Here is a 21394-nt window from a genome sequence, read left to right on the forward strand (position 1 = left end):
AGAAATCCATTTCCGTCCTCATTCAGAACTATTTGGACAAATCAGTCATTTGCAATTTCCCCTTCTTTACTAACCCCAACGTGGATAACTTCCTTGATTAACACTCTACTAATGACCTCGATTGCCCAAAAAAATCCACTAACGAAGGAACAAAGCTAATTCCTCACTCAAAACTACTTGGGCAAATTAGTCATTTACAGTTTCCCTTTCTTTACTTTCTCCTACGTGGAAAACTGTCTTAATTAATTACACTAAACCACCACTTACCCACAGAAAGTTTCGCTAATGACATACTAAACACTGTTTAAGGAATCCAAGGGTCTTTACGGCCGAGTCTTGTCGATTTGACGGTACAGATCTTCCGTATCGGGAGGGGGATTATCCCAAGGACCGTCCCTATTGGGATTCGAACCCCGGAACTGCCTTTTCGCCCTAGCCGACAACATCATGATACATTCCCGAATCTGGACATGGCGAACCTGAAAAATGCCGATTGCATCCCAACCGCGCTCGTTCTCTCTCTTCCCTACCTTCCCTCTCCTCGCTATCTCTGCAAACAGTGAACTGGAGTCATCTGATGGGTGGGGGCCGCCCTTCCCGAGATTCACTTCGCGTTCAGATTCCTCAAACCGTCAAAGATCCCACCTCCCTCCTTCTTGCTGACCTAAGAAAACCCTAATTCTTCTTCCTTTTTCCCGTTTTTCTTTGACCGATTTGTTGGAATTTGGTGGGAGTTTTGATTTTTTCGGTTTGTGATTGCGTGGAATTTGTGTTTTTTCTGAGAGGATCGGGATTTTCTTTTCTTTTTCGACTTTTTTTTGGTGAGATATGGGAGGATTTTAGGGTTCTTTTTATTTTTTTTGGTTTCCTGTTGTGTTGTGGAGGGGTTGGGAAATGGAGTTTGTGGAGGAAGTGGGAGAGAGCTCGTCGCCTCCGAGAACAGCTTCGTCTCCGCACCATGATATCAGGGATGATGTTTACCGGAGGCTCGTCGATAGCGGGAACGAGGCGGCGCTCGATCCGGGCTTCCGCGAGCTTCTGGACGCGCATTTCAATCGGTTGCCTCCGAGGTATTTGTGTCTCGAATCCTTGAGTTTGTTACTTTTTGAATTCCGTGGTTTAAAGGAATGCGGAGGATTTTTTGGTTAATTTTCAGGGATTTTTATGCGTATTAGTTGAGTTGCGTACGTGTTTTTTTTAGGAATTCTTTTGTGTTTTATTGATGATAACTTAGAAATAGAAGTTTCGGATTGGTTTAGGGTTTATAGCGAGAAGCTATGATTATGGTTTCCTGGTGTTGGTGCCAGACACGTAATTTGAGAAGAGGGCTACATGTAATTAGAGTCTTGGTTTCTTGGATTAATTGAGTCCCTCTTCTTCAGACTCTTTTTTTTTTGTTCTTTAATTGTTCTGTTTGGATTCTAATCGCAAAGGAAAGACAGTGTAACTTTTAGGATGCTAAGAATTCAAGCTTTTATGATGGGACAGTTATTTGTAAGAATAAATCAAGCTGGTTTGATTATATGAGAGAAACTGCTATTCTCAAGGATGTAATCATTGAAATCACAAAGGAGTATCTGAATCAGTCGTACAGAATTACATCCTATCCTTGTAAAGTTGCACATCTTTCTACACAAATAGATTTGATGCACAGAAACCTCTATACTGATTGTGGTCTATGTTTAGATGCATCTTATCAACGAATACCTAAAGAAACTACAGGGCTCAAGTTTGAAGCTGTAAAAAATGATGGGTTTCAGATGATCCCTAGAAAAATGGCCTACTTTTTTTTTCCTGATTTTTGTTATCTTCAACCAGGAGGTTTCGGTGCACGAAAATACTAAAATACTGGTGTTCTTAGGTGGGATTTAATTGATCACCAGCATCTTGTTCTCCTTCGTTCAAAACAATACTTAAGAGATCTTTGACCCAAGAAGTGCCAAGACACTGCGTTGGTGCATGGGATTCTAGTCTGGTTGTGGTAAGGACTAAGGACACCACCAGATCGATGTTCTACCAGATAAGAGCTGGTAGATGAGTCAATGAGGACGATTGATTTGCTGTACAAAACTCAAGAAGTGCAGGTGATGCTTGATGTTGTAACTTAGATGCAGTTTTGACACATCTGTCTGATTGCAGTTTTGGACATATGCAACAGATGGCTAAATTTTCAAAAACTATCATCATTTTATTGCAATATTTTTCGAAGTTGATATGTTTCTAATTCTGCAATATTTTCAAAATATCACCTATTTTGGCAATATTGTGCTTTAATCATGATCTTACAGGGTAAAAATATCTTTATATTTATACAGACTGATATTTTCCCAAGATTTTCCTTCTTTTTTGTAGTTTTTGTGAGATTTTACTCGCTGAGATTTTCCCAAGGACGAGATTTGTGAAATTGCTTTTGACTTCATAATTAGGCGTAGGAATTTGTTTCAGGTTCATAAGATGCCTCTTATAGGTGGTAATGTGGTGTGAAAAGTCAGATGATTTGTTTAGGGACCATTTATGCCACTAGGATATTCCTTTTCTATTTTTTTTATTTTTATTTATGTAATGCATATGATATCTGCACTTATTTTCACTTCCTCTTCAAATGAATCCACTTTAAGCAGAATTGCTTCATAAGGCACAACAGAGCTGATGGATATATGGTTTCTAACTTTTGGAAGCCAGCCGGAAAGAACTCTCATTTAAAACAGCCGTGTAGCTGATTGTTGTCTCCCTAATCATGGAAAGCTCTTATGCTGTTTCCTTTTTTATTGTCTATGACCAGTGTTGGCCATAGTGATGGTGAGAGGAGTTTTTTCTTTTTCTAGATCTTGATTATTTGATCTTTTTCCTGTTCCGTCATTGTCGACCACCAATAGTCCTTTCATTATGCTAAGTTGTTTCTTGCTGCTGCGTGATTTTCTGATTCTCTTGAGATTGTTGTGTGCTTCTTTTTAGTTTTTTCCCTTTTAGGTCTACTATTGGTTTTTTAGGTATTCACAATTCTTTTATATCAAATGTTACTGACAGTTTGTCTTCTCTTGTTTAGTTATATACTAGATGTTAATCTTGAGAGGGTCGAAGATGTGTTGCTACATCAAAAGATACTTGCTGATGCAAAGAAACCCAACAAGCGACCTGTTTTTCATGCTCGTTTCATGGAGGTTAGTGTTATGTAGGAGAATAAAGTGTTCTAGCCCAATTTATGCATGTTTTCAATGATCAATTTCTTGTTCTCATTGGAGATCATATTTCTGCTGATAGATGATCTTTCTTGATGAATGGTAGACTTCTTTTTTGACATTTCTGGATAAGGTGTAGGAGAAAATCGTTATGCTGGGCCAGTAACTCATGACAAGTAGGTAGTTGTGAGTGGATGGCATATTTCTTGGGCTACAGATTGCAGATTGATGATGCAAAGGTTACAGTAAGTGATGCATGAATATTAACACACATATTGAACATAGAGAGGAGTTTGTTTGCTTGGAAGGTAAGGTTGAAACTTGAAGTTAGCAACCAAGAAACAAGAAGTTCAAATATGCAGCCTTTTGTGGGAAAGATTAAACACGCTGTATTTGAAATAGCTGACAGTGCCCATTCCTTTGGTTACAGTGTTTTGAAGTGGGAAAAACAAATTCTGTTAACCGCTTGGTGGCTGTGAATGCCTTTTAGTGCCTCAATTGTGCTGCTTATGTGCTTCTTCATTTACCTCTTAATGGAATAGCTATCTCTTTCATTTAAGAGGTGGACCGAAGGAAAACTCTATCAAAGAAATGACAAAACAAGGGCTGGTTTCATGAGGGTTTTCAATGAATAAGATGAAAATGAAGAAGCAAAAAGGAAGAAACAAGATGCATAAAGCATAAAAAATGTTGGCAAGCTCATCAATCAAGATCAACTGACTCCAGGCCACACAATATAGGCGTACATCTTGCACACTTACTATATGAGTCAACATCCATTGCAAGTTGGAAACTTGGAAGACTTGTTGACAAAGATTCTAGAAAATTTTCTTTAGCCAAAAACCCATTGGTTGATAATATTCACCATCCTCGCATATGCTTCTATTCAAGGTTGTAAGTAGCGTATCGTTACCCATATCGATCAGACTTAAAGTTAGATACGTATCATAGCGTATCATAAAAACTCATAATTTTTTTAATATTTTTTTTCAAAAATTCTCAAAAAATAAAAAATTAGAAAATATTTTAAAAAATCATAACACATGAAACAATGATGAATCACACAAAATTCAACCATAAAATCACATATGAAGCATTTATGTCTCTATGAGCTGGATAAGACATTATCAAACATCAGCTAATATAGATAATATTGCATGCATATCTCACAAGAACAATGCAAAATATTAAATATCTTGCATTTAAAAATATGCCACAAGACTCATACTTTCATATTACATAAACAAAAACAAAATAACCAAGTTTATATACACTTAAGTGTTAAATAACCAAGTTTTTTGAAAATATAACCTCAATCATCATCATCATTATTTTCTTCTTCTTCTCATGATATTATGCTAGGGGCTATATGATCAGAAGTAGGGAGCTCATATTCGTCATATACATCCTCCCAAGGTTGTGGCCTTACTCATCTTTTTTCTTGTCTTTTTTCTCTCAGACCAGTGAGTAATTAATGACGTTGTCATTTCACGGCATTCGAAAAATCTCTTGACATGCAGGGGCCAACATTGTGATATGTCCCTGCTAAATGATGCTTTAACCGAGAGATACCGCCTGAAACAATCTAATGACAACAATTACACTTGATTTTCAATTGGTTTTCACTCACTACTTAAAGTGCCCCATTGCCATTGTAGATCATTTGATGCCATTTTCCTCCAAAAAAGTTCAATGAGAATCAAAGAATACAAATTTGTTACTTTAGCCCACTCCTTTGAGTGAAAAAGGATAAAAAATGCACTCTTACGTGAGAAATCTGCAAAATCCCTCTCCCTTCTGCACGAATAGGCTCCCAAATAACTCTTACGCTTCTTAGGGTTCATGGGTTCTTAGGTACCTTAAAGGTACACTTGGAGATGGTCTCTATTATAAGAAGAGAGATAGAAATGAAGATATGCTCACAGGAATGGCTTTCTCAGATGCATATTGGGCAGGTGATCCGGATGAACGAAGATCATTCTCTGGATATTGTGTCTTTACAACAACAACAACAACAACTACTACTACTACTACTACTATGCCTTCATCCCAAAACAATTGGGGTCGACAATATGAAGTGCCATACATTAATATCTTTTTGTTCGATAACATTACAAAAAGGGTTCTTTGGAATTCAAAGAGAATCGCGTAGTAAATATCGCCCTTCTTAGAGCCTTCCCCAATCAACCTCCCGGACCGACGACCTGTATCCAATATTTGTTAGATGAAAATTTTATATCACACCCATGATCTGAGAGTTGAGAAACCGAAAGTAAATTTAAGTTTAATTTAAGTATAAATCTAATTTTTGGAATAAAAAACCCTTGTTTTTCAACATTTTCAATTTCTTTTACTTCAAGAGATGTTCCATCCGTGGTTGAAACAAAGGATGGAGAGCGATTATTTGAGTAATAAAAAAAAGAACTCATACTTGGGGTCATGTGAAATGAAGCACCCTAATATAAAAGCCATGATGTCTTACCAGGAGGAGAAAAGGTTGACATGGCGGCTCCGAAAATAGCCCCTTTGAGAAGAGGTTGAAGAGCATTCACAATTTGCTACAATGAGAGAGCTCTATTTGAAGATGATGATCTTCCTTTTGAGGTTGGGATGTGGTAGCCATGGCTAGCAACTTCTTCCATTTTGGGCATATAGGCTTGATGTGCCCCGGTTCCTTACAAAAATGACACAAGAGCTTGCTATAATCCCTCTTTGCTCTTTGACCGCTTGAACTTTGGTTTTGATTTTTGAAATGAGGAGGCTTGTAGGTCCTTAAATTGCTCCCCGGTCTTGAAACGACATTAACACCTTCATTTTCTTCATTATTGGAGGGTGTTGCTAGAACACTTGAGTTACTCTTACTTATACCCATACGTGTCTCTTCTCCACTTAGTTTAGTAATTACATCTTCAAGAGATGGGGAAGTGAAGGCGGATAAGAGAGATGATCGGATTTGTTCAAATTCGGGCTTAAGCCCATTCAAAAATTTGAAAAAACGATCTTCTTCTAATTGCTTGTGCCTAAGCTCAATAGCCTCTCCGCTCCATTTGGGTTCAAGCATAGCAAGCTCATCCCAAATGGAAGACAACTCCGTAAAATACTCTCTAATAGTCATTTCGTTTTGTTTAAGAGTCAAGGCCCTTTTTTGAAGATAGTATTTGTGGGACAAATCCCTTGAAGTGTACATTTTTTCAAGGTATTCCTACACTTGAGAAGCTTTCTTGAACTTTATAATGTTGGCATTGATTCTTGTCTCCACGAACGAGAAAATCCATGAGAGGATTTTGAAGTTTCTCGTCTCCCATTCTTTATGTTTTTTGTTATAATCTTCAAGAGCCTTGGCTCTTTCTTCTCCTTCAAGAATTTTTATTTTTCTTCTTTCCATCAAGGTGATCTTAGGTTCCGGTTCGGTAATCGAGCCTTGGACATAGCCCCAAAGTCCTTTTCCTTTAATATGCGCCTTCATATTTTTGACCCAAATGTGATAGTTTGAGCCATTAAGTTTAAAGTCGAGAGAGAAATGAAAGTCTTTTTTACCCATTGGAGATGAGAAATGCAGAAAACAGATACATACCTCAAGAGATTTTTAGATCTTTCTTGGTGGAAGAATATTCTAAAATATTGGATGAATAAGAGAATCCACGTCAATCGCCAAAAAATTGAGGCCACATTTTTTGAGGCACCGATAAAATGTGAGAATCCACACGATCTTTTTTCTTCAACCTTGCTCTGATATCATGTGAAAGTATCTTCAACAAGATACTATAATCAAGACCCAATATTCTTGATGAAGAACAAGTGCATACATGCACAATAAGAACACTAAGAACACTTGTGCACAAAGGCACAAACCAATCAATCTCACAAATGCACTAAAAGAAAGAATATAATCTTTATTGAACACTTGGGCTTTGACCCAAAGCCATGAATTAAATACAAGGGGAGGATCCCCATTTATATAGAGGTGGAGACCTTGGAGGGGCTCCACTTCTAGTCGTTGGAGCCCCTCCAACGGTCACAAATGTGATCGTTGGAGGGGCCCAACGACTAGATGTTGGCCCCCCAAGGTACACACTAACCTAGGATTTGTGACCGTTGGAGGGGCCCAACGACTAGATGTTGGCCCCCCCAAGGTACATACTAACCTAGGTTTATAGAAAAGAAAATAAGAAATAAAAGAAAAATAAAAAATAAAAGGAAATTACAACATATCCAAAAAGTGGATATGTGCAAAATGACTAAACTACCCCTCTGACTATTACGAGAAATAAATATATATTATATATATATACGTAGGTAGATATATGTATATATATATATATATATATATATGAAATATATATGTGCATGTATCTTCCTATATATATATTAAATAATTACATTGATTCGGTATTACAATTTAACAATGTCATCTTCTCCAAAAAAACTAAATAATAAGCAAATAATAGAGATTTTTTAACTTAACCCACTTCTTTGAGTGAAAAAATGGTGAAAATGCACTCTTACTAGAGCAAACTGAAAAAACCCTCTCCCTTACGCATGGATCGACCCCTAAATCGCTCTCACGACTCCTTGGTGTTGGACCAGTGTGGAGCTCGTAAGGTGAGGGTTGGGGGTGTATGGCCTCGAGGCAAGAATTCTTGTAACGTAGTTTTGTAATTTTATCCAAAATAGGTTGCCCTAGACTCCTTGTATTTAAAGAGGGCAATCCGTCTTTTGTAAGATATGTGTGTATCTCAATCTGGATATCAATGCGGTCGTGGACGTAGGCAATTCTTGTCGAACCATGTAAAATCCTTGTTCTTTGTGTGGTTGATTTCTTTCTCTTTTCCCTGATTTTGTTTCTTCGATCTATCGATAGTGTGTTGAATCATTCCCTAACACTAGGGTGCGTATATACCCCTCTAATGGCCTCTTCACAAATGAGAAAGTTGGCCCTCAAGAGGTCTTTACAACAACAACAACAACAACTACGCCTTCATCCCAAAACAATTGGGGTCAGCGATATGAACCAAAAAAGAAATTCATTTTGGGTCTTCCACATGAATCCTTTTCCTCCAATCATTTCTATCCAACGCCATGTCCTCGGTGAGGTTCAAAGCATTCATATCCTTTCCTATCATCTCCATCCAAGTCTTCCTAGGCCTACCCCGACCTCTTTTAACTAATATATTTTCCCATTTCTCCAACCTTCTAACTGGAGCATCATTAGGCCTTCGCCGAATATGTCCAAACCACCGTAAACGATTCTCTCGCATCTTTAAAACCCAAAAAATAAAAAACAAGTTTCGACCATTTTTAAAGTACGCCGAAGGTGTATTGTACAATATAGGGGTGTAACGTATTGTTGTTTCCCATAGTAATGATTTGTATCGTACGATACTTACAACATTGGTTTTTCCAATATCCTTAACTTAAATGTGTTTTAGATTGTTGCCAAAACTCTAGGTGTGTTTTGAAATTTTCTTAAAAAGTTAGGTGCTTTTTTGGAAACACTTTTTAAGAGCAAAATGTGTTTAGAGGTTGAATCAGTAACTTTATCATGTTAACTTGGGTTAATGATAAACTGACTTAAATAAAAGGCAATGTGTTTTTTGTTAAAGGAGCATAAATTTAGGCGTGTTTAAACAATATTGAAAATTTAGGTTTGTTTTTTACTATTGCCAAAACTTTAGGTGTTTTTTTTTGAAAATTTCCCTATTCTTTTGCTTCTCTTGGTCAACATTGTTGTCTGATCTAACATTTTTTTTAAGGCCTTTATGTTTACATTCAAATTGGGATTTGTAGCTTTTTTTTTCTTGCAATTGTTGGTTTTGATTTTAGAGCATATATTATAGCACCTTCTACTAAATGTTCATATTTTTGCTTCAATTCCTTAATTTCCTGGCTAATAATCATTAGTATGTCCATTCAAATAAGGCATTTCCTTTGCATACCTTATGAAATGTGATAATTCATACTGTCTATTAATTTGATTTTAATTCTTTCATTATAAGTATGCTGCCAGTATGTTGATATTTTCATTTATTAAAGCAATTGTTATATCTGTCAGCATATTCCTACTAGAGTGGACAGTGAGGGTATTCCACAACAATGTGTAAAAGATGTTTCTTACATAGTTGGATGTGATTGTGCTGAACCTGAAGAGGACGTGAAATCAAATAGAAGGTATTGAATCATGTCAATTCTTTGTTGACTACATGTCAGATTATTTTTTTCAACTCTTGAGAAGTAAAAAATGGTTTTCAGAATGAAATTTGAGTAACTGCATGAATCCCATCAATGGAATTGGTATTTTATGTTTTGCTGGACGTATGTTGTAGATGTTCTTGCAAGAGTGGTTATTGATACTTGATACTGCTCTATTGAGTTGATCAGGATGTACGAGATTGAATTTGAACCTTGCTCAAAGCTTGAAGACTTGAACTTGGATGCAAGGCAGTATATTGGGAATGGAGATGGAAGATTTCCAACTGGAACACATTATTCAGGAAGGTGTTGTGAAATCTGACTAGGCATTTGATATTATGGTTTTTGGGGGAATGATCTTTGTAGTTTCTTTATCTCATTGTGACATGTTTATCATCTTGACCTAGCCGCATGTTTTTCTAATCTGGAAGGCCTTAACTTCACTGACTGCCATTGCCCCTTTTAGAATTCCATGGTAGTGCTTTCTCTTGAATAAACATGGTACGTCTATAATTTATACAGAATAATTGCATTTATTAAGTACTACTTCCCAAAACTAAGAATTCTTTCTCTGGAAATGTAGTGGCTGTGAAAGTACCCCTATTGGGTTGTCCACAAAATGTCACCATGGAGCTTTGAAATCTGTCAGGTGCAATAAAATTATAAAAATCAGTACCTTGTGGAAGCCTACTATAACCCATACACAGTTGCAACACCTCAGATACAATGTAATGATGTATATAAGCATGTGGTAATTCTTTTATATACCACAGGAGAATTTTACATATATATGTGGTAGTTCTTTTATATACCATAGGAGTATCTTACAGTATTGGACACAGTTTCTACAATGACTTTGGGGAAAAGTAGAACTATTTATGATTAGCACACTGTGATTTCAATGAATCCTTTTGAAGGTGATGTCTACTTTCTTGTAAAATTACTAAAATGCCCTTGGTAGTATCAACTAATGTAGAGCACCAACCTTGGTTTTTGGATGGTGCAAGGGGAAAAAGTTGAAGTTGCTAATGTCCAGTAAATGACATGGAGAAGCAATAATCTTGGTCCTACAATTTAGAATGTAGGCTTTCTGGAAATGAGGAGTGGGTGTCCCTATATGTGCCCCTTTATTAGGGAAACTGGAGGTTTTAGTTGTTTTTGGTTTTGTGACTTGTCATTGGGCCACCTAAATGGCCACATCCCTCTTGGTTCAACTCAGTGAAATACTTGAAGCTCAGTTGCAGACCTGTTGCAAGCTGGAATCATCAACACTCAGAGCTAGTGGTGTTGATGCCAGTCGGAGCATGATATATCTTATAAGTCGATGTAGCAATGTACCAAAAGTAGGCTGTCAGGTAGTGGACTGTGGACATGTATTACATACCCACATATAACGTATTTAACAGGTCACTGTGGATTGTGGTGATGTTGTACCCAATGGTCTCATTGGAACAATTGACAAGTTGTTGGCATCAAAACAGGGACATTTTTTCTGTAAATTACTTTTCAATCCTTAAGGAAGAAAGCCAATTATACTGGGAGAACTCTAGAAGAGAATTGCAGGATCTGAAAAGAAAAACCAGCAGTTGATAAGTGGTAGCTATGAACTGTATCCAATTTGGCAAACAACAATTGTCAATGAAATTACATATGCATGTTAAGATATTTTGATTAATCTTGATCTGTAGTACTGTTGGTGTAGAAGATATAAAGATAAGGGATATTATGATCATATATAGGTGTTTGTTAAAACTAGAAAACCTCCAACATATTTTTTTTGTTAGTATTCTTTTCTTCTGTTGTTCTAAGCTGTTCTTTAGCTTCCTAATCTCTCTCTCTCTCTCTCACACACACACACTAGTGCACATGCTACATCATAATCAACAAACTTTGGTTTCAAGATTTCCAATCTTCATCTTGGACATATTTTCAGGGTACAATTTGAACTTAAAGTCTACTTATTTGCATTTTGAACTCTTACTCTGGTTGTAATATGTCCTGCTTTCACTAATTTTTCTTTGTTCAATTTGACTGTAATTAATTCTGTATTTTGGTGTTTTCTTTTTCTTGCAGTCAAGAGGCCGCTGATGTCCCCATCCATGAAATCATATTTTCTACCCTTGATAAACCAAAGCTTCTTAGTCAGGTATATCATTAGCAGTAACACATGCATGCTGCATGCACATGTGCACACACACACACAAGGAAGTTATCTTACTGCAAGTTTTTGGTGTTGAGGAGGCTTGTATCTTGTAGGGGATGCTCATTGCATACCCTTTGCCAAGTGGGTTGTGTGTGTATGTATATTTATATTTATTTGTTTATTTATTTATTTATGTATGTATCTATGCATGTGTATCTGTGTACACCAGAATAAATATGTAACATTTAGCAAATAATGCATAATACCAACAATAAAAGCAACCATAATTGGAATGTTGTAAAAGTGTATCTATTGTGTGTACCAAAGGGGTCTAGGATTGAAAGTTTAGGACATTATAATATTAAAAAATTATTAAAGAATACAATAGGGCACACCATATAAAATTGTAAGGTATCAACCATCAAATATTTACTTCAAAAGAATAACAAGTTTCAGTAAATATTAAGAAAATAAAAGGAATAGCTTCTGGATGTCCTTTATTGATCATTTTCACTAATCACAGCAAACACAACTTTTTTTTTTTTAATTTTTCTCTTTTATTTTTGGTCTTATATATTATTGATGATAAGCTAAAAGAAAATTTCATTTTTTTGTGTAGCCTATTAATAGGGTGTGTAGGACTTTAATAAGGTCTTATTTATTCAGTAGTATCTTGTTGAAAGTGCAAAAGATATAAATGAAATTGTCCGAAAACTTTTGATGAAAATACCAAAAATTAGATTGCCGGATCATATTGTGTGGATGTGTGACAGTATGATTTATCATATTGTATCATGTGATATAATTCAATTTTCAAAACATTGGTTTACTCACAAAACTGCCAAGGGATCCAAATTCTTCTTTAAAGTATTTTGGAATGTAGTTGACTCTCCTTTAGGGCGGCCTGTTTGATTGCTTGTCCAAGATTGGAATAAAGCAGAAAAAAAAGATGTTTTATTTGTTCTGTAACAACTTCCTTCAGCATTTGTTTCGACTCAAATAGGAAATCATATTTTTTGTATAAAAATTTTAAATATAGAAAGCCCTAATCAAATCAAACCTAATTCAAATGGCCCTAATTTGAAACCCTAAATCAAAAAGCTCTAATTCGAAAAGCCTAATTTGAAACCCTAAATTGAAAAGCTTAATTCAAAACCCTAAATTGAAACCCTAATTCGAAAAGCCCTAATCAAGCGAGAGAGGGAGAGATGGTACTGAGGAGAGGAGAGATGGTCGCCGCCATCGGGCGGAGCCCACTGTTAAATTATGTATATATAAATATATATATATACATATACTTATATATATACATTCGTATATATATAAGTATATATATATATACATTCGTATATATATATAAGTATATATATACATATATGTATATATACATAATTCTTTTTCTTTTTCTGTACAACCAAAAACCCGATATGGGTGTTTTGGTAAATTACCATGTAATTTTTCCTTTTTATTTTTTTATTTTTTCTTTCTTTTTCTCTTTTCCTTTTTTCTTTTTTATTTCTTATTTTTCTCTTTGGAGTACCATAAGGGGCCCCACCCATCTAGTCGTTCGGGCCCCAACGATCATATTTATGACCGTTGGGGCTCCCAACAACTAGAAGGGAGCCCCCTTTATGGTCTCCTTTTAGTTCTCCTCCTCTATAAATAGAGGAGGCTCTCCCCTTGTAAAGGTATTGGGTTTTCACCCTCCACTTTCTTTCTTCAATAATATTCAACTTATGACTTTAAGTCATTTTCTACTTTTGTGAGTTTTGTGTATACACTTTTAGTGTTTATGTTCTTGGCTCTTGTGGTCACTCTTAAAGAGTGCTTTTTGCTCTATTGGTGCTTCCGCCTCTCTTCATTACATGGTATCAGAGTTCGATTGGTGATTGGGCTTCTCTTTGCTATCTTGGGACGTGTGCCTCTCAAGCTTTTGAAGAAAGAAAGAATATTTGGTGCGATGGAACGTGATTCTAAAGTTGAGCTTTCTTTTAAGCTCAATGGGTCCAACTATCTTATGTGGGCCTCCGCTATGAAAAATCATCTAAGAGGTAAGAAACTATATGGTTTTGTTATGTGAACTACTCCCGAACCTTCTCTTGTTCTCACTAAAATCGAAAATGAGGTTGAAAAAGCTTTAGATGGCGATGAACGCATCAAAGCTATCAATGACCATCAATCCAAAGTTGAGGATTGGGAAAGTAACCATGCCAAAATTTTGGCATGGTTTATGAACAATGTAGACCTAAAAAATTGTGCTAATATTGCCAAATTTAGGAAGGCCAATGAGGCGTGTTTTTTTTTAAGGGTACGTATACCCAAAAGGATCTTGCCCATCAATTTTTTTGTCAAGAAAAAATCCGTTCCACCAAACAAATGGATATGAGTGTCCAGGACTACTTTAGCTCTCTAACTCTTTGGGATGAACTTGTTCTTCTTGAGCCTAAATGGGTGGCTCCGGAAGATATTGAGTTAAGAAGGGAACAAATTAAAAAAGAGCACTTTTGAACAAGTTAGGGCATCACTTCTTCATAGAAGTAAAGCCTTACCCATTGAAGATGCCCTTGCCGAAATATGCCAAGAAGAAACTCGACTTGGCCTAAGCATTAAGAGTGATGAAGTTTTGGCCGTTTCTAGGCCCGGATCAAATGTAAAATCATATAGACCTCCTCACTTTAACAAAAATAATGGGCCTAGAAAGAGAATAATATGTCACTATTGCAATGAATCGGGGCACATTAGACCGGTTTGTCCAAAGCTTAAGGGAAAAGTAACCGCGGTGGGAGAAAATTCTCCCAAGAAGGAAGAAGAAAGTGCCAAAGAGGGAGATATCAAAGAAACTTTTAATCATATCTCCGAAGTTCTCCAACATCTTCTCAAGACTTCTTCTTCAACATCCGGAGCCGCCATCGCCTATTCTTCATCACCTTCAGGTATGTGGATACTAGACTCCGGTGCTTCATTTCATATGACATCTCATAAAAACTCTCTTTCTAATGTTTTTTCCGAACCTATATCCTCTTATGTTTCAACGGCCGATGGAACATCTTTAAAAATTGAAAGTATTGGAACACTTGATTTTAAAAACTCTCAAAACTTTTTCGTTTCTAAAGTAAGAATCGTTCCAAAGATTAATCTAAATCTTTTTTCTGTTTCCCAAATCACCGATCATGGATGCCAAGTCTCTTTCTCACCTAAAGATTGCACCGTGCTGGATCTCCAGTAAGGGAAGCTGATTGGGCAAGGCCATAGAAGGGGTGATCTCTATTTTATGAATTTTTTGACTCTTCCATCTAAGTCATCTTGCAATCTTGTAAAGGACAAAAGTATTGGAATTTGGCATGAGAGACTTGGTCATCCAAATTTTGTAAAAATGTCTCTTTTCTCTTTTTTGAACAATACTTGTAAAGACAATCACATGACTTGTAAAGATTGCATTTTTGGGAAATCTAAAGCTACTCTATTTCCTCAAAGAAATTATTTCACCACTCGGCCTTTTGAACTTGTTCATTTCGATGTATGGGGACCTTCCTCTATTTTGTCCAAAGGAGGTGTTTCGTACTATGTGGTCTTTATTGATGACTTCACTCGATTTACATGGATTTACTTCTTAAGTCGCAAATTCAAAGTTTTCTCATTCTTTAAAGAATTCCATGCGATGGTTAAAAATCAATTTTTAGGAAATCTATCAATTCTTAGGTCCGATTCGGGAGGTGAATACATGTTCAATGAATTTCAAAGCTATTTAAAAGAAAATGGAATTTGTCATCAACGTTCTTGTCTCAACACTCCGTAACAAAATGGTCTTGCGGAAAGAAAGCATAGACACATAATAGAAACCACAAGAACGTTATTAATTTCAAAAAATATTCCAAAATCCTTTTGGGCCGAAGCGGTTCTAACCTCAACATACCTTATCAATAGAACCCCTTCATCCTCTTTGAAAAATCTTTCTCCATTTGAAAAACTTTACAACATGTCTCCCGATTATAAAAGACTAAGAATTTTTGGATGAAATGCTTTGTTCTAACTCGCAAAAATGCTAAACTTTCTCCTAGGGCTATGAAATGTATTTTCTTAGGATATGGCGAAAAACAAAAAGGTTATCGATGTTTTGACATACTAAAAAACAAACTTTATATCTCAAAAGATGTCACATTCTTAGAAGAAGAAAATCGTTTTTCGCACCAACCAAATGAAAATATTGATTATTCCTTTCTATTTGACTTGTTGCCTCAAGAAAATATCATAGATGATCATATTGATCCTAGTGAACCTCTCATTGAAGATCATTTTGAACATCTAAATGATGATCAAAATTTAGAAGAAAATATTTCAAGACAAATACAAGTCTACTCTAGAAGGAATGAAAGAAATCCACCTTGTGCCCTTAAAAATTCTCTCAAAGTGAGTCGATCGAAGAAACCTCTCAAAGAAGATCAAATCGTATTTCCAAAGTACCAAATAGATTTGTTTCTTATGATTCTTTTTCTCCAAATTTTCGAGCATGTCTACTTGCTGTTCACTCTTTTCATGAACCATCCCATTACAATGATGCTAAACAATATGCTCATTGGAATGAAGCTATGGAACTTGAACTTAATGCTCTTAAAAGGGCACAAACTTGGAAAATCATTGATCCACCCAATGGCAAGAAACCCATTGGATGTAGATGGGTTTTTAAAGTAAAAACTAAGAGTGATGGTTCATTAGAAAGATATAAGGCTAGGTTAGTAGCCAAAGGATATGCCCAAGAGTATGGGGTAAATTATAATGAAACTTTTGCCCAGTTGCTCGAATGACTAGTGTTCGAGCTCTTATTGCTATAGCCTCTGTTAAAAAATGGCCAATTTTTCAACTTGATGTCAAAAATGCCTTTTTGAATGAAAATTTAAATGAAGAAGTTTATATGGAACCTCCTCTAGGTATGAATTTAAATGAAAAAATTTTAAAATTAAAAAAGGCCTTATATGGACTTAAGCAAGCTCCTAAGGCTTGGTATGATAAGTTTAATAGTGTATTAATCAATTTAGGATTTACTTCTTGTTATACTGACACTGCTCTTTTTGTTAAGAAGACAAGTGACTCCATTGTTATGCTTCTGCTAGATGTTGATGATATGATCATCACTGAGAATGACAAAAAGGGGGTAAATGATGTAAAGTCTATGCTAAAAGAAACTTTTGATATGTCTGATCTTGGATACTTGAGATATTTTTTAGGAATTGAAGTGGCTTATTCCGTGCGAGGATACATCCTATCTCAAATGAAATTAGCTGCAGAAATTTGTACCAAATCAGGAATATCCGATGAAAAGAAAGTTGAGACTCCCGAAGTTATCAATGCAAAACTGAGACTTGAGGATGGTGTTCCTCTTGAAGATCCAACCCCCTTCCGTCAATTAATTGGATCCCTCACCTATCTATCCATCACACGTCCAGATATAGCTCATGTGGTTCATGCAGCAAGCCAGTTTCAGCATGCACCTACTTCGGTTCATATGAAGGCCGTAATGAGAATTGTGCGATACATCAAAAATACCATCACCAAGGGACTTTTTTTATCCTCTTCCTCATCTCTTGAGTTAACTGCTTTTACTGATGCTGATTGGGGAGGAAATCCCAATGATCGTATCTTAATTACGGGTCTTTGCATTTTTTTAGGTGAATCTCTCATTTCGTGGAGATGCAAGAAGCAACAGAAGGTCTCACTATCATCCACTGAAGCTGAATATCGGGCCATGGCAATGACAACTATGGAAATTGTATGGCTCAGAAGTCTCCTTGGTGACATGGGCGTTCCCATTTCCACTCCTACCAAGCTCTGCTGTGATAACAAAAGTGCGATATACATTGCCAGCAATCACACTTTTCATGAGCGGACCAAGCATATCGAAATGGATTGTCATTATGTTCGAGACGAATATCTCAGAGGGACCATCACATTACCATACATTACTTCAGAATATCAACTGGATGACTTCTTCACCAAGGCGCTCCCAACTCCACGATTCATGTTTCTTCTTAGCAAACTTTCGGTCTTCTTCCCGTAAAGTTTGAGGGGGCGTGTTAAATTATGTATATATAAATATATATATATATACATATTCTTATATATATATACATTCGTATATATATAAGTATATATATACATATATGTATATATACATAATTCTTTTTCTTTTTCTGTTTTTTCTGTACAACCAAAAACCCGATAGGGGTGTTTTGGTAAATTACCATGTAATTTTTCCTTTTTTATTTTTTCCTTCTTTTTCTCTTTTTCTTTTTTCTTTTTTATTTCTTATTTTTCTCTTTGGAGTACCATAAGGGGCCCCACCCATCTAGTCGTTGGGGCCCCAACGATCATATTTATGACTGTTGGGGCTCACACCCACAACCACCCTGCTTGGAGAGAGAGAGAGAGAGAGAGAGAGAGAGAGAGAGAGAGAGAGAGAGAGAGAGAGAGGAGTCGGGGTATACACCCCCAACCCATCCCGATTATTTATTTATTTTATTTTTAATACATGTGAACACTGTCACGTCCCTATTGTTCCCAGGTGGGGGGGAGGGTGGATGGTGTTTCATTGCTCCTGGGATGCGGTAGATGCGCCACATCCATTATTTGGTTGTGATGCTGTCCTGTGCACCGGTTGCATCCCACACAATCTATTATTGTACTGCAATGTAACTAGGAGTATACATTTGAAAATGTTCCTGCTCAAGCCTATTAAGGCCTCATTAACAAGAAAGAGAGAGGGTAGAAGAAGATTAGGCTTGCCTTGCTAAAAACTGAAACTCTTTCATTTAATAAATGTGTTGAGCTTGAACTTAGTTGAACTGAAGCCTGAACTAGCTTATTAAGAGCTTTAACAATTTAGGTCAAAACCTCAAAGTTCTATCTCCCTCTCTTCATATATATGTACATATCATAAATATTTAAAATTAAAACAAAACCTATGTCACAAGGACACATCTTGTAATCCCATGGACCCATGTTGACACTCTCAAACATGGGTATGGGTTCTGGATATGGCACATATGTGCGCTAGGTTCGGGTTGGGTTTGGTGCAGTCAGGACCCAAATGTGAAATCCAATTTTTTTAAGCTTGTTTTTTGATGTTGAGCAAGATAAAGAAATAATGATAATTGCTTAGCGAGATATATAATGATAATTGCATAGACATGGATTCTAATGTCATCAACTTGTACCCATGTGACCGGGAACAAAACTCATTCTATAATGGGGACTTATTTTTCACACAAAAGGTGACTGTTAAAATATATGTATACCATATATATATTATTTTCCTGTTATCTTTTGTAATGCCCACTAGGGGCAATTTAGTCCTTTTCTTATTATGTAAATAGACATGTCCACTAGGGACATTTTTTACCTTTTTCTTATTTTTCTTTCTTTTGTTCTTTTTCTATTTGTGTAGGGGAAAGAGGGTCCGGCTCATAGAGTCGTTGGGTCCCTCCACGGTCACAAATATGACTGTCGGGGAGCTCCCAACGACCATATGGGAGTCCCCTTGGTTCGATAAAGTGTATAAAAAGGGGCTTTTGCCCCCTCTCCTCTCTAATTCTTTCTATAGCTTTTCAATATACTATTCTTTATATTTCAAGCTCTCTGTGTGTCACACATTGTGTGTGTTTGGTGCCTAGCTCTTTGTGGCTTATTGTATTTTGCCCATTAGTGGATTCTTGTTTATTTGTTTGTGCATTCATTGAAGTTACTTTATGATATTGTTCTTTGCACTAGTGTTTCATTACATGGTATCAGAGCCCCTAGGTGATTGAGTACTCTTGGGACTCTTTTATTCTATTTTTTGTGTGCTTGTATTTTGCACACTTGTTGTTATCCTCCTTCCTTCTTCTCTTCCATAATGGCTGTCAGGGATGCAAAGATTGATCTCTCATTCAAATTGAATGGGACTAACTATAGAATATGGGTGGCCATTATGGAAAACAACCTCAAAAGGTAAAAAACTTTGGGGATTTGTATGTGGTATGGTTTCGGAACCTCAACTAAAGCTCACCAAGAAGGAAGAAAATAAAGAAAAAACCTTGAATGAAGAAGAAAAAGCCAAGGCTATTGATGAATACCAATTCAAAGTTAAAGGTTGGGAAAGTAACCATGCCAACATGAACAATGTGAGGCTCAAAATTTGTGCTAATCTAACCAAATTCAAGAAAGCAAATGAAGCATGGTTCTTCATGAAATGTATGTACATTCCAAGAGATCTTGCTAGACACTTTTTTTTGCAAGAAAAAGTGAGAGCAACCAAGCAAGGAGATATGAGTATTAAAGATTGCTATAGCACTTTATTTCCTCTATGGGATGATGAACTAGCTCTCTTTAAACCCCAATGAGAAGGAAGTGCTATTGCTATGAGGCAAGAACAAATAGAGAGAGAAATTTTCTCAATTCATCATGGGCTTAGGCCTGAATTTGAACTACAAGGATCCCTACTTCATAAGGCTTCAACTCCTCTTAGTGAAATTCTTGCCAATCTATGCCAAGAAGAAACATGCTTGACTCTAAAAAAGGATATTGATGGAGTACATGCGGTATCTAAACCGGGCAATAATATGAGGACATATAAGCCTCCTCACTTTTGAAAAAATAACTATAACAACAATGGTGGTGGAGGAAAAATTGTCTTCATTATAATGAACTGGGGCATCTTAGATCCGATTGTCCTAAAAGAAAAGTGGCTTTCATTGGAGAGAACTCAAGCAACTTAAATGGAGATCAAAAAAAGGATGTAGATATCAAGGACTCCATTGCACAATTTACGGAAGCATTTCAACAATTTGTGAGGAACAACTCTTCTGCACCTTCTACTTTCAGTGTTGCGCTTTCATTAACTCCCGATATGTCTTCTTGGATTCTTGATTCGGGTCCTTCATTTCATATGATTCCAAATACATCGTTTTTATCCGAACCAAACACTAATTCTTTCGATTCTTTTGTTTCTATGGTCGATGGTATATCTTTGGATATTAAGATACTAGGAACTCTTGAAACCACTTTAAGCAATGACAAAAAATTCTTTGTTCCAAAAATTAGAATTATTCTAAAACTTAACTTAAACCTTTTTTCGGTTTCTCAAATATTTAATCTTGGTTGTAGTGTCTCTTTTTCATCTTCAAATTGCTTTATGCAGGATCTCCGGTCCAGGAAGCGGATTGGGCAAGGTCACATAAGAGGAGACCTATACTATATAAATTTTTTGTCATTACCATCTAAGTCTTTTTGCAATCATTTTCAAACAAAAGATGTTGCCACTTGTCACAAAAAACTTGGACATCCTAGTCTCTCTAGGATGTATCTCTTTCCTCTTGAGAAATTTTGTAATGAAAAGGAATTTACATGGAATGATTGTATCCTTGAAAAAATGCATTATCTTCCTTTTCAACATAGCAACTTCATTTTGAAAAGACCCTTTGAGTTAGTGCATTCAGATGTATGGGGACCAACACCCATCATGTCTAAAGGAGGATATTCATATTATGTTGTCTTTATTGATGATTTCACTAGATATACTTGGGTTTACTATCTCAAAAACAAATTCGATGTTTTTTCTGCTTTCAAATAATTTCATATCCTTATTCAAAATCAACTGCAACATAATATAGCTATCTTTAGATCCAACTCCGAAAGGGAATACATGCCAAAAGAATTTCAAAATTATCTTAAACAAAATGACATTATTCATCAAAGATCTTGTCCCAAAACTTTACAACAAAAACTCTTATCATCTCTAAAAATGTTCTAATTTTTTTTTGGGCCGAAGCTACTCTTTCCGCAACATATCTTATAAATAAGATGCCATCCTCATCTTTAAAAAATGTCTCTCTATTTGAAAAATTGTTTAAAA

The 21394-nt window shown here is 36.1% G+C and overlaps 1 protein-coding gene across 2 annotated transcripts in view; it reads left to right on the forward strand.

The window, feature by feature from the left end:
- The first annotated feature begins 481 nt into the window (after positions 1-481).
- The window catches only part of LOC149847161 (serine/threonine-protein kinase STY46-like), an 81900-nt gene continuing 60987 nt past the window's right edge, over positions 482-21394 (forward strand). For both annotated transcript variants that reach the window (XM_089996852.1, XM_089996853.1), the window contains exons 1-5: positions 482-1070; positions 3047-3161; positions 9232-9347; positions 9558-9674; positions 11442-11514. In XM_089996852.1, the coding sequence (XP_089852978.1) occupies positions 895-1070; positions 3047-3161; positions 9232-9347; positions 9558-9674; positions 11442-11514 (597 nt within the window). In that variant the 5' untranslated portion in view covers positions 482-894. The remainder of the gene's footprint in view (positions 1071-3046; positions 3162-9231; positions 9348-9557; positions 9675-11441; positions 11515-21394) is intronic.

This window comes from Nuphar pumila, chromosome 2 (assembly GCF_984573655.1).
Source record: "Nuphar pumila chromosome 2, dmNupPumi1.hap1.1, whole genome shotgun sequence".
Lineage (NCBI taxonomy): Eukaryota > Viridiplantae > Streptophyta > Magnoliopsida > Nymphaeales > Nymphaeaceae > Nuphar > Nuphar pumila.